Source organism: Schistocerca piceifrons, chromosome 2 (genome assembly GCF_021461385.2).
Source record: "Schistocerca piceifrons isolate TAMUIC-IGC-003096 chromosome 2, iqSchPice1.1, whole genome shotgun sequence".
In the NCBI taxonomy this organism is placed as follows: domain Eukaryota; kingdom Metazoa; phylum Arthropoda; class Insecta; order Orthoptera; family Acrididae; genus Schistocerca; species Schistocerca piceifrons.
In genome coordinates this window covers 466,591,084-466,606,009 of record NC_060139.1, presented here as the reverse complement: position 1 = coordinate 466,606,009, position 14,926 = coordinate 466,591,084, and the positions used below count along the sequence as shown (strand labels likewise).

General features: G+C 37.7%; 1 protein-coding gene and 1 long non-coding RNA gene across 3 annotated transcripts; one reads left to right on the top strand and one right to left on the bottom strand.

Annotated features, from left to right (window-relative positions):
- Nucleotides 1-811: 811 nt before the first annotated feature.
- Nucleotides 812-11,268, bottom strand: LOC124775001. Of its 2 annotated transcripts, XR_007015582.1 has the most exons (4): nt 11,018-11,268; nt 9,595-9,747; nt 9,281-9,503; nt 812-3,608 (listed from the first exon to the last, which is right to left on the bottom strand). It is a non-coding gene; the product is annotated as an uncharacterized LOC124775001 (long non-coding RNA). The 2 variants fall into 2 exon arrangements; XR_007015581.1 differs by lacking the exon at nt 812-3,608 and having other exon boundaries at nt 6,379-9,503.
- Nucleotides 1,344-6,201, top strand: LOC124775000 (opsin-1). The gene is made up of 9 exons (XM_047249753.1): nt 1,344-1,500; nt 3,729-3,852; nt 4,050-4,288; nt 4,421-4,527; nt 4,630-4,736; nt 4,873-5,020; nt 5,099-5,209; nt 5,363-5,529; nt 5,651-6,201. Exons 1-9 carry the CDS (start codon nt 1,497-1,499, stop codon nt 5,787-5,789), a joined length of 1,146 nt encoding a protein of 381 aa, XP_047105709.1. The 5' UTR covers nt 1,344-1,496; the 3' UTR covers nt 5,790-6,201.
- Nucleotides 11,269-14,926: the final 3,658 nt, after the last annotated feature.

Genomic DNA, 14,926 nt, shown 5'->3' with positions numbered 1-14,926 from the left:
TTGTAACAGATTTTTATAAGATCAGCACTTCTTTAATAAGTAAAATATTATCATTACAGCCTCCATTAAGGGGAATACATAACAATGAAGTATCTGAAAGATAAAATTATAATGTTAAAAGCAACCATACAAAAAATAGATAAACAGATAATTTGGTTGAAAGGCAGGGGGTGCTATTTCCTATTCAAGAGACAAACAGAAAATTTATTTGCCAAAATGAATTTTTAAGCAATAATAAAATAAATTAGCTTACTTTTCTTTGGTTTGCTGGACACTATTTTAATACCAAGAGTGACAAGTATATTTAATTATAAATGAAAATAACGTACCTGATATAAAAATGCTTCTAATTTCAACCTGAACAGAACAATAAAAGCAAAATGCATGTTGACATTATTTATAAGCTGTTATTTTCCTCTGAAAAAATATGAAATGAATTTCAGTAACATCTACTAAATTATGTACCTACTTTTCACTGTGGAAACTGCAAGAAGAAAAAGAAGCAATATTCATGATTGCAAAGGAGGTCATGGGAAGTATTGAGAGACATTGTTTCAGCAAGAAGTGAGTCTGAAAATGGATGATGTTATCATACTTTTTATAGTATTATTGTTACAGCCAGGGAAATATATGTTGGAGTCAAAAGGAGATAATTGTGCAAGATGGAACAGAATTTTTTCTGCTATACTAATAAAAAATGAAAGTTGGCCCACAAACAACTAACTGTAAATGCCAGGCCAAATAAATATTGCTGGCAGAAACTATTACAAAAATAGAGTAGTTGTGACCATGGTCAATTTATTGATATGTGTATAGCAGTGGTTCTATAATAATTATTTGCCAGCAGGGCATTGTAAACAAGAAGAATATTTGAACTGACCCCAACAAAACCACATATTATAGATTTTCCTCTGGTAATTGAATGAATCAAAACGCCAGCTGGCATAACATGTAGATTAGTATGGGAAAAACTTGTAGATGATACTGCCAGCAGAATGCATGTAACCAAATATTTCTAAAACTTTGAAAGGATATTATCAAATTTCTTCACACTGCTAATGGATTTTGATTGTGATGGTTTTGAAAGTAATTCTACTGTTGGGTGATGAAGATGAAGCTATGCTCTGTTCAGAGTACCAGAGACTTCACAAGTTACTGACCAACTGTGTGTTTCTCACAAGAAGGGAAGTGCAAGAAAAGATGTTGATCTTGTTAACCCACGTGTTGATACATATTTTACTTTTTATGGATGCCACTAATAGCCTTACGTGGGTTTTACTACAATACTGTTTATTGAATTAGTGACATCATGAAAGTGGTGGAACCTCTTATATAAGAGGCCGGCAAATACCTGTTACAGTTGAGCCGCATCCGCAAGGGGGTACGACTTCTTTGCTTTAAAAGCAAATACCTGGCGGTGTCTCCAGTCAGTCTGGCAGCAGGATCTGAAGTAGTTCATCTTTGATTTTCTTCAGTTTTCTGTCTTACAACTCAACATGGGTAAGTCCAAAGTTTCTTTAATACAAATGTCATACAATGAATTTTGGAGCAAGTGGTTCAGTTGAACTACCTATTCCAGTAACTTGAATTTGAATGAAAAAATTCAAGGAAATTTTAATAAAACCCACTACACCAATGACTTTAAACATTTTTGGACTGTAGGGTCAGCAGTTGTTTGCATTGATAACATGCTCTCTTGACTGTAAAGATGGGAAAAAAGCTTCTTTTCCGCTAATACATTTATGACACATCATGGGATTTTGTCACACTGTAAGAAGCAAGGACACTTGAAATGAGGCCTTTTCAGGTATTTTTAGAACACAGCACACCTCACTAAGTCATAACTGAGCAGTCTCCTTGGAGAATGATATTCTTTATTTTTTGTTTTTAATCCAAATTTATGCAGTTTGTAACTAGGAATGAAAATGAGCTAGAGCTCTCATGTAGACCATCTGGTTTTATCTGGCTGTCACATTAGAGAACATTCTTACTTGTGAAAGATAACATATTGAGCCAGTGAAATACTTTAACATGGGAAAGAAATGCCCACAACTATATCACTTTCCAGTTGTAACTACTTGTTAGTTGAACTGGAGTGATAAAGCTCTGGACTTCAGTATGAAAGGAACTGATTTAATATGCAGTTCTGATATTCTGTTTCGTAACTGCATTATTCTTATAAGCCTTGTGGGTGATGTTTCCCAGTGTTAGTCAAAAGTGAGATAATTTTCCATATCAGGCGAATTTATTGTTTGTGGAGAATTAAAACCATAAGAAGATAAACAAGAAAATGTTATAAAAATGCTCACTATATTGTTCATTTTATACAGACAAGAAAATCAACATGTCTTTAAAACTGAAAGATGCCTGAAAGGCTGACAGAGATTTTGAGGTAGGCCTCCTGTGTCAACTGCAGAGAGACTGATTGTAGCATAACAGTGTGTGAAATTTAAAACAAATGGCAATCCTTGTGACACTCTATTATGTAAAAAAATTAGGCAGTACTTTAACCCTCATGGGTATAGGCTGATAAATATTTTGCTTTTACCTGTAACTGAAACCCTCACACAAGTGACAAAACCAAAATTATGGCTTTTATCTAGCACTTGAGATTTAAGATAGTATAATAGTGATAAAGCAACTGAACATGTTTATTTCATGTAAAGTATATTTCTCTAGGACAAGTGCATACTGTATCGAAATTTCAGACTCACTATGATTTAGGTGAAGAATGTTTCAGAAAGAGGAACATAAAATGTTTGAAAGCTGCCATACCTATGACCCAAGGAAAAAGGTGAGACTTTGAAATAAATACAAGATTCATTATAATAGAAAATGTATCAGTTCAGCAAACTGGGATGTGGCAGGAAATTTAACAGATAATTTGGAGTGTTGACTACTGTTCACTCAAGTCAAAATGCCTGCTTCTTATACTCTATGATGCAGGACTCTCTATACCTGAAAGTTTACATCCAATCAAGCACCAGTTAGAGTTTGTCCCATTACTTTTCAGCCAAGAACTATGACAACAACCAGGTTTCTTTTCTGGCAAGTTATAATGACACAACTGTGGAAGAGCACAGAATGAAAAATACTTATGCCATCTGCATACGTAACAGTAACAACTTCATGTCTGCATCTTTAATAGATAATTACACACACATTAATGGAAATGTACTACTTCTGCTTTTTCTATTTGTATGGTTGCCGGTGTCTTTTTTTGACTGTTAGGCTGAGCAACTATAAAACTAAATGCAAATGTTAGCTTCAAAACATAGAACATATATGGGTGGATTCTCATTATTGCAAAATGACGAATGTGATAGCAGGTACAGGGTTCGAAGAAGATTGAGGTTTAACAGCCCACTGGGTAGAAAGGCACCAAAGACAGAGTCCTCAATCTGATTGGGGAAGAAAATTGGATGTGTTCTTCTCAAAGAAATCACCCTCTCATTTCACATCACTCTCTCATTTCACATCACTGAGTTCGTAAAAGTCATGAAATATTTATATCTCACTAGATGGTCCTGAATGTAAGTCCAGAGCTCTGACCAATGTGCCACAACACTCACTCATTGTATGGTATAGTGTCTCTTGTCTATCAGAAACTGGAAAGAACAAAATTACAAATTCAGTCATTTTTTTAACAATATCACAGGCAACATCTGATCAGTGCAATACAAAAATAATTACTTTTTGTGACTGATTTAAGTAAATGTAATTTTCAGCATCCGCATCTCTTATTTCCGAGCCAAGCTTCAGTGCTTACTGGGGAGGTAGCGGAGGTTTTGCCAACCAGACTGTGGTGGACAAGGTGCCGCCAGAAATGCTGTACCTTGTGGACCCTCACTGGTAAACATATTTTTATCATTTTCTTTGATTACTTTCAATCATGATGAAAATAAATACATATTTGAGCCTGTCCTACGCTACATTACACTTACAATAAAATTTATGCATGAAATATGAAAATTTTAAAGGGGAAATAGTCTGTGTTTCTAAATACTCTATGTAAATTACCACATAATTTACATTTTATTTGTTCACAGGTACCAGTTCCCTCCCATGAACCCATTGTGGCATGGCCTTCTTGGCTTTGTTATTGGAGTCTTGGGTGTAATTTCCGTGATTGGAAATGGCATGGTGATCTACATCTTCTCCACTACCAAGAGCCTTAGAACTCCTTCAAACCTTTTAGTTGTCAACTTGGCCTTCTCCGACTTCCTCATGATGTTCACCATGTCGCCACCCATGGTCATCAACTGCTACTATGAGACCTGGGTTCTGGGTGAGTCAGGAAAAGCAATTTTATTTTTGCTGCTGTCTTTACCTAATAAGACATTTAAATATTAGTTATCCATCATACAATCTTGTATAAACAAAGATAACAAATTTTCTTAAATAACATTGAATGTTTCAGGGCCATTCATGTGTGAACTGTATGCCTTATTTGGCTCTCTCTTCGGATGTGGCTCCATCTGGACCATGACCATGATTGCCCTTGATAGGTACAATGTCATTGTCAAGGTAATTCATATCTTTCAAACAATTCAGTGTTGAATCAGCAATATCAGATATTCAAGTGCTTTAATCATGTTGTGCTTCTCTTACATTAATTATTTGTTGTAGGGGTTGTCAGCTAAGCCAATGACAAACAAGACTGCAATGCTCAGGATTCTCTTCATCTGGGCTTTCTCTGTGGCATGGACCATCATGCCTCTCTTTGGCTGGAACAGGTAGGTAGCAGCTGGTTGCTGTTCTTCTTTATGACAAATAAACTAGTCTGATCAGTTTACCAAAACTAAAGGAACTGAGTTTATCATCACTACTGTATGAGATCTCAAGTGACACTGTATCTGACGTTCTTAACAGGTATGTCCCTGAGGGAAATATGACTGCCTGTGGAACTGATTACCTCACAAAGGACTGGGTTAGCCGCAGCTACATTCTTGTCTACTCTTTCTTTGTGTACTTCTTGCCTCTTGGAACCATCATTTACTCCTACTTCTTCATTCTCCAGGTTTGCAAACAGTTTTTTTAACGGTATAGGATGCATAACACAATAAAGCAATTTTGACATGTCTTCATTCATTTACAGGCTGTGTCTGCCCATGAAAAACAAATGAGGGAACAGGCCAAGAAGATGAATGTTGCCTCTCTCAGATCAGCTGAGGCCAGCCAGACAAGTGCAGAATGCAAACTGGCCAAGGTAATGAGAAAGTGTATATGAAGCACATGTTACCATCCTAAAACAAAATTAAATCAGTTTCAGTACTAAGTACAAGAAGGCAATAGTCTACAATCATTCTTATTTTGTCCATTAATGACAACAACATATTACACAATGTATTGTTGTTTTTAGGTTGCCCTTATGACCATCTCTCTGTGGTTCTTTGCTTGGACTCCATACCTCATCATTAACTTCACTGGTATCTTTGAGACAATGAAGATCAGTCCTCTGCTTACTATCTGGGGCTCTTTGTTTGCCAAGGCTAATGCTGTCTACAACCCTATTGTCTATGGCATCAGGTAAGAACTAAATACCACCAATTTATTTATAGTCAAATTTACATTTCCTGAAATGAACAAATGCATGTGTTAGCTATAATGTTACATGACATTAATAATTTAAACTTGCTTTCCCTACCAGCCATCCCAAGTACCGTGCTGCCTTGGAGAAGAAATTCCCAAGCCTGGCCTGTGCAAGCTCTTCAGGCGACAATACATCTGTTGCCTCTGGAGCAACCACTGTCAGTGATGAGAAGTCAGAGAAGTCAGCATCTGCGTAAAGCAGCACTCAAAAAGGTTACACAGTGCTCAACTTGCATTGTTGTGTGAACTCATGAACAGTGTGTACCGCCAGCTACAACTATTCTGAAACACATAAACCGCTCAGTGTTTCTGCTGTACTTTTATCTATACTCTTGCTCTGTGGTACTAAAAGTACATTGCTTATGGACACTGTGTGAATCAACAATGCTTTTTGTATTGCTTGCTCTGAAATTATATCTACAGAGCATATTTGCAAGTTGAGTTGCTACTATCTTGCATGGCACACGGATTGGGAGATGACTTTATGTACAGTATAGTTTTGCCTCTCCCTTTCAAAAATTTGTATAAAAACCTTTCAGGATTTACATTGTAGCTTGAAGACAAAGAACTTTCTATAAGAAAACAATAAATCACCCCTGCAAGTGACAACAGTCTGTGTCTTTTTCATTTGCCTTATCCACACAGCAAAAATTTTAAGATATTGACAAGTACCCTCAGAGGGAGTAAGGAAGATAACACAATGGCTCTCACATCCTCATTCACTATTACTTAATAGGGAAGATGGATCTACAATTCAACATCAAAATATTTTTATTTAGTTCCTCTTCTAGACATTAAAATATAGAAATACAATAACACACAGATAATATACAGAAGTGTTTAAGTCATATTAGAGCTCATAAGTAGTTCAAGAAATTATGTGCAACATACATCCAACAAAAGCGTAAACATGACTATCTAGATAATTTACATACATCAGACATTAAATGCAGAGCTTTCAGACAAATTTAAAACATTTAGGTGACTCAACAGTAAACAGTTTAAAGAGTGTCAGAGGGAAACAGTGCATGGTTCACAGAAACTTGAAACAACTCAAAATTAATTTCAAGATTCTTGAAACTGAGATTTGATTGTCAGGTATTTCCCAAAATTGTTTATGGAATGCTGACTATAACACAATATGACTAAACTCTTACTCTAGTAAATTCACTTCTCAAAAATGGTCTCATGAAAGGTATGTTAGGACTATCAGGGAGCTAACAATAGTGATGGATTAAACTTTATACCTTTATGAGAGAGATTGTCTTATTAGTTAGGCTCCTATATGCAAACAAACTACTTATGAGCTGGTGATGAGAACTAAAATAGTATAGTGTTATTGAATAACATCTTAACAACAGAAAACAGAGGGACACATTAAAAAATAAGATGACAGGAATAAGACTAAATTCAGAGTGGAAAAACATGATGTCCTGCAAGGTTCGGTCCTTAGCCCACTCCTGTTGTTGGCCTACATAAATGATTTGCCTGGGACATTGGAAGAGTTTGAGATTCACAGCAAACATTTTAAACCTTAACCTTATAAAAAAATCATATCATGCAATTCCAAACAAATCAAAATTACTTTCAGCTATCAGAATGTAAATAATTTACAAGGCTGTAATGATAGTGACTTGAGGCAGTGAACTGGGAGTGGATGACAGAACTGAGGAAGGTGAGACTATGAGGAGTGGGTGTGGGTGCAGTGCATTTAGCAGAGATTGAGGCCAGGAGGATTATGGAAATGAAGGATGTGTTGCAAGGATAACTCCCTCCATGTAGTTAAGAAAGGGTCCAGATGGCATGGCTTGAGAAACAGCCATTGAAACTGAGCATGTTAAGCTCAGCAGCATGTTCCAACACTGGGTGGTCAACTTGCTCTTTGCTAGTTTGACAGAGGCCATTCTTTGGGGTGGACAGCTAGTTGATGGTCATGCCCATATAAATTGCTGTGCTGAAATTGCGCCAGTGGTGGCATATAACTTGGGTGTTTCCACAGGTTGTGATAGGATAAGACTTTGATGAAATGTAGTAGGATGTGCCAGGTGGATAAATCAGACAGGTCTTGCACCTGAGTCTTCCACAGGGATATGAACCATGTGGCAAGGGACTGGGAGTGGGTGTGGCATAGGGATGGTCAGGTTTTTCTGGGCGGGGAGAAGAGTATGGTTCAGCTGTTCCAGTCTGAGACAATATTGGGGGATGAAGTGGAGGCTTCTCTGCTGCTGGTTCTTAGGGCTGGTGGGAGAATTAGGGGGCATGAGAATGGGGCATGGGAAATCTGGTTCTGGACTAGATTTCAGAGATAGTGATTGTTTCTGAAAGCCTTAGTGCAGTATCAACAACATATTTGTTGAATGCACACAGCATACCACAAAAATTAACGTCGATGACAAGACTTGTAAACAGTCTACCAGCACACTGCTGTGATCCTCACTCTGCAGCTTGCCATCTTCTGATGGGTGGAGTCACAGATGCACCAGAGGACATTGTCTTCACTTCAACTCACTGCTAGTGAATGTAACCCTCTGCGCATATTGTAAAGACACCACTCACTGTGCTCCGTCCTAGACCTCAGAAGACTGACAGTAAGAATAGAGAGACCTAACACAATGCTACTAATTTGCTAACAGCTAGCAAGTGATTGTTTATTGTAAGTGCTAGCCAGTGATCCACAGTACTGAACTGAGAAGGTATAGAATTGTTACAACTAAAGGATACAAAAATTATGTATAAAAACGTCTGTCTTGTAAATAGTGTAAATAAATATGCCCATGTTTTAATCATTTAATAAATTTTGAAATGTTTGTGCCACCTCTTACCAACTATGGACACAACAGACATTTCTGAGACATTTCTGGTGATGAGAAGATGATAGCTGTGGATTCTTGGACGAGCACTAATCATAAAATTAATCAAAAAATTTTCAGTATTGCATAACTATTTCCATTTCTTGTTTGTCTATATACTATGTATTCAAATGTATTTTATTTTTGTATGAAGTGGCAGCTATTTGGACAGCAAACACTCATTGCAATTACTCAGTTTCAAAGCCAACAAATTCAAACTTTACTTATGACCATTAGCAGATTGTTTGATGCACAAGAAGCCAACGGTAAACTATGACAGAGGTACAGAATTATGGAGGGCATGTGCTACCTCCTCCCTTCCACACTTTTGATGAAAACCAATGGACTGGATGGAATGCAAATCACAGCTCAAACTTTGCAGCCTACAAAATCACAATGACCTCTCTTTCTTTCTTGGCTAGGAGTGTTTATTTTTAGGCTGTGTCAAAAGTTATTCCTCCAAGTAAAGCCTCAAAGTCTACCCTGTGAGAAAGCTGTTCAGAGGTTAGAGGAACTTTTGACACTCCGACTTATGTAGCTGCTGCTTGTTTAAATTTTTTTTATATGTGTCATCATTGTAATCAGACTTACAAGAAATGGATCACTGACCTCAAGGACATGATGAGGAATTCTAAATTTAACTGCACTTGTAGATCTTGATTTCAAGATGAAATGCTTCATGACGTAATTATTCAGAACCTTCCAGACAATGGAATAAGGGCTGAGATTTTAAAACATTGCAGTCCTGCTCTCACTGATGTACTTAACCTGACTAAATCTTAGCAAGTGCAAAAGTTTGCAGAATTTGACTTTATTGTGATTGTTATTGCAATGCTTACTGCTGATAGTCCAAAGTGGGCCCATTCCTGCGTGGCACATGCTGACAACAGTTATATGCAGGAGTGTAAGGAGTACATAAAGGGGCCAGCCTGTTTGTCTGCAAGTTCATGTTCTCTGTTGTCTTGTGTTAAGTGCTATGTAATGCAAGATTGCGAACTCTGCTTCTTCCACCAGGCAAAATGCTGACACTGCCATAAGCCAGGACACAAACAGCAATTGCACCTGCAAAATAATAATAAAGTAAGGTCTGTTCCACACAAATTTAAATTTGAGAAAATGGAAATAAATATGATCTCAAATTCAGAATCCTCACCTGCTCCTTCTGGAAGTACTCAAAGAAACCACAGATGCAGGTTCAAGAATCACAACGCTGTCTACTCATTCAATCAGCTCTCCTCAAATAAACAAACAGCAAAATGTTCTGTCACTCACACATCAGACAAAGTCAGTGGACAAAGTCAGTCTTCTGAAAGCCAGAACTGACAATCACATTCAAAGAAATAACTGCAAAACATTCATATCCTAGCAGATTTCAATCAAAATGTACCATTTCAGTTAGACAGTCATGCTTCAGTGACATTAATTAATCAGAATACATATGAGCAAATGGGACACCCCAACTCACAGAAATCACATCTACACACATAGCCTACAACAGCGAATGTATATCTGTTCTCGGGATGTGCATTCTGCAAGCAATGTATAAAAATACAGCTACATTAATGCCATTCATAGTAATTCAGTCATGCTCTAGTTCCAATGACATGGAAGCATCTGGTTTGCTTGGTTTAGACATTCAGAACAACGTGCACAGTGTTGACACTCAAGTTTCCTATGCCAGCATTCATCAGTTGTGTGAAAAATATGGACATTTGTTTGATGCCACATCGAGATGCACAATACGCTCAAGGACAATGCACAACCAAAGTTTTATAACGCATGTCAGGTACCTCATGTCATTCGTGATGAAGTTGCTTCTGAATACAAGAGACTGTAACAAGAATTTTGAAATCTATTTAGTCAATGGATATCTCTACTTATTATCACAAAAAAAAACAAATGAGAAAATCAAATTTTAAAGCAATATTTAATGCTCAGCAGTATTTCTTGTAATGTGCTATAACATCAAAGGCTGCAATGATGGTCACTTCTCCTTTTGAATGAGCAGCATGAAATTCTTTATCATCCTACAGGACAGCATGAAAATGTAGACACTTTGTCTTCATTATCTGTGGGAAATGATCTGGAACTTGATGCATCAGAAGTTTCTTGTCTTCAAACTGATCAAAACGATTCACAAGCACTGCAAGCTTTTCTTATTGATCATCAGGGTATTGCACAAGCTACTGAATGGGATCAGTCACTACAACTGCTCAAGTACTACATTTGGGTGGGTCAGCCCATTATCCAAAATCAATTTCAGATGTAGTAATATGAAAATACCATGTTCATTGTAACAGCCTTTCTCTTCAGAATGTAGTAGTAGTAGTAGTAGTAGTAGTAGTAGTAGTAGCAGCAGTAGCAGCAGTAGCTTTATTCATCTGTAGGTCCCTTTTTACAAGGATATAGGACATGTCAAAGTATTTACATGTTTAGACCAATTTAAAATAAGCTACACTTTTGCACATCAAAGACACCATTAATACTTCCAAACATAAATTCAAATCCGCTTCTAACCTCAGACAAGAGTTTGCCCTCGGCAAGCTTTAAATATGCATGTACATGTGATGAATTACCTCTTGCAAACGGTTCCTCGGATACACAATATTCTATAAGGTTCCAAATAGCCAACACTGTATTGATAAAATGCTGTTTACCGCCAACAGAGAAAGAATCAACTGTGATCAGAAACGTTTCACTATGCCTCTTATACCCTACCCGGCTAGCAGTTACGCAACCGTCTGGAATTCTATACCACCTGTAAACATATGTATGCCAGCGCACCTACTCGGAGTTCCAGGACCATCCGCTGCGAGTGACCCCCCACTAGGGGCCCCTTTAGAAAGCGAATCGAGCCCACCTAGTATTACTTGTGGGCCGATTCCGTGTTTTCGCGGTGACGCAACACCTTCAAGGCCACGCGCAGGCCAGGACGTGCCTGACCGGCTTGGACAAGTTCCAGACGGTTGCGTAACTGCTAGCCGAGTAGGGTATAAGAGGCGTAGTGAAACGTTTCTGATTCATAACATTTCATTCACTACACACACACACAACACACACACACACACACACACACACACACACACACACACACACACACTGGTGATCTATGGGCCATTTTCTGTTGCACAACTTCCTATTTGCTATCCTGAAAAACTGAGTCAGCATCCCTCACATGGCGTACACATACATTTGCAGACTTCTAGTTAGAGACAATCATTAGATTTACTCCTGGTATACAATACTTTTTTACAAATAACATATTAAATATTGTAATGCCACACTGTTCACTCATATCTCACTATCAGTCACTGCACACACTATACACACATTGATTCATAACATTTCATTCACTACACACACACACACACACACACACACACACACACACACACACACTGGTGATCTATGGGCCATTTTCTGTTGCACAACTTCCTATTTGCTATCCTGAAAAACTGAGTCAGCATCCCTCTATAATGAGTGAGATGTTGAGCTCAGAAGGAGGAAGAGGTGTTCGTATTGTTCAATGCATAGCTTGGCGTTAAGTTTCTCTAGAAAAGGAAAAAAAAAAACATAGTGTGAAGGTGTTATGTGTAATGTTGGACCATGTTATTTATTTGTATAACATTTTTTTTACCAAACCCCTACTCTGTTTTTTTCTAAATAATCCTTCAATGTATAAAATGTATTGCATAACAGGTACCTTTTAGCTGCCTTTTAAATAAGTGTATTTTTGCAGTTTCTTTTATCTCTTTTGGTAATTTATTGTACAGTTTTATTCCTTGGTAGAAAATGCTGTATTGAGTTTTATGTTTATTTTTTCTTGGAAAATGTAAGTTGAGTCTAGCTCTTGTTCCATGGTCATGGACAGAACTGTTTGTGCAGTAATTACCAATGCTATTTTTGATGCGGTATAACTGTATTGCATACTCCCAATAAACAAATGCGAGTCATCATTCCCCTAACTTTGCTGCATAATGTTTTGAAACTTTTATGTAGTGGGCATTAGGGAATCATTACAACTAAGCAGCTATTGTGCCATAATTGTATGTGGAGCAGTTTAACAAGCAGAGTCAACATATGACCACATTCCATCATGCATGAATAGATAACCTAGCAGCGCCGCACAAAGAACTTTTCAATTGGCCTTGACATGACGGTCCCTGACAGTGCATTCACATTGATTTTGCTGGTCCTTTCTGGAACACATGATGGCTCATCAATATCAATGCATGCAGCAAATATCTGTTTGTCATTCCAACGAACATGAGCACTATGGCTAGCACTATCAAAGCACTCTGTCTTTTATTTAAGAGGGCAGCCACAGACAGACAAATTTACCAACATAATGGAATTCAACAAGTCTGCACAGTTCCGTTCTCTCATCAATCAAATGGTGAAGCCAATCATTTCATTCGCACTTTCAAGACTCTGATGCCCAAATGCTTTGTTGCTGTTTCTCAGCGCCTATCTGCCTTTTTACACTACTTCACTGGCTCAATTATTACACAGTCACCATCAGCACACTCTTTTGCACCTATTTCACCATTCACAGTCTGCTTCAGATGTGAACTTTGCAATGAAGTTTTGCATGATGGTCAAAGCCTTCTGTCAAAGCTGTAATAAGCCTCACAACTGTGAACTTGGCATTGTCACTCAGATGACTGGATGAGCTCATTATACCAATCACAGCAAATTAGGGGCCCACTGACAGCACCAAAACCAAGTTCGTTTCCTTGATTATTGTGATCTTGTCACAGATTTTCATGCTTCAGAGATGTTGCCTACGGCCCAGAATGGTGTCCCCAAGCAGCCTTTTCCAGTGCCTGACATTTGGGTGCATGTGTCAATGGGCAGCTCTGTCATGGAAAGCCACCCATGCCTCCCTTTATGCAGGCCAATAATACATTACCATTCAAAGTGATGTCCATGATGGACACAAAGCCTCATCAATCACAAAGCATCTTCAAGCAGTGCCATTGCTGCAACCAACCTCTACTGTTGGATGGACGTCCTGCCTCTGGATTTTTGGCAGATGTTCCCAGTAGTTTGCAAGGTGAATGTGAGGTGGTTGGCGCCATCTGTAACTGTGCTGTATTAAACTCTATCAGATGCACCACAGCACAGAAGCTTGAATTGTTAGCTGCAACAGGCAGAAGATGTGCTTTGCTGGTGCTGCACATTTTAGTGATTTTGATTGAGATAAACTTACACTGCAGTGTTTTTCCTTGGCATACCAGTGTAGAAGTGTGCACAAAATTAGCTAGGTGAAAATTCATGCAATAAGCATGTTTATGTATAACAGCTGACTTAGGACTTTTCCCTTGTGTGAGACCATGTGTACAAGACCGTGAGCTGATTTTAAGTTCTAGATTCACATATTTCACTGTACACATCACTTCTGCATGATCTTTCATTGATTGTATCAATACCTGCCTTTATTGCGATACATTGTGAGACTTTGAACATTTGTGAGTGCCATGATAAACTAATAGTCATCATCAATTGTAGGCCTAAACTAAACTGTGCTCTTTTAAAAATTTTCATAACAGTAGGCCTATCTTTGTTCAAAACAATCGTTCTCTTATTTCATTGTACAATTACATGAGAAATAGATTAATTTGAGAATATTTTGATGCTTACAAAACTATATTTTCACAAAACTATATTTTCATAAATTACCAGTATGAGTGCTGTGGATACATAATTTATTTCATAACAAATCAGTGTTCGTGGTTCACAGTTCAACCAAAGAATACATCACCCATGAATTTCATTGTATATCAGTGCAAATAAATGTGCATTTTTCAGAATTTTCAGAAGTCACCATTGTCCTTAGCATAGCCTACAAGCAATTTGTATCAAATCGGTGTTTGTGATTTAGTTACTGTAGCAGTTTTTCTAACTAACACATTGTGTTAAATCTAGTTTTCACTTAGAGAGAAGTAGCTCTATATATTATCTGCATTTATTCTAAATTAAGTCTGTTTTCGAGTTTTCTAACAACTATAATTAACATCAGAGTGTTTTAGGAAACTAGTAATTTTTACCATAGGTTTTTGTGTTGCCTTAATAGAAATCTTGTTTTTGTGTATCTACTTCAATTCTTACAGGGAATTAGCAACTTTTTAGCTCAACAGATTAAAAGATAATCACCGGGCTTAATGTAAAGTTATTTGTTCACAGCCTTGTAACACATTATACCACCCAAAATGCAGCGCCACTGTGACTGCTGTTCTCAAACAAGGGATGAGTTGGTTGACGTTCATAAGCAGCTGGAAATTGCCCTGCTTACTGTTAAATGATTGGCAGTTGCTGCAGATCAGTGTGTTGGAAAAGCTCCCGAGAGTCGTATACCTGTGATACCTATACCAGAGATACCTCAAGCACTGTCCTCTCCTGTGGATCCTATCTCCCTTGCAGAAAGTACAGGATCTGTCATTACCCATCCACTTGACTGTGAATGGTGTGTCAATGGTAGATCT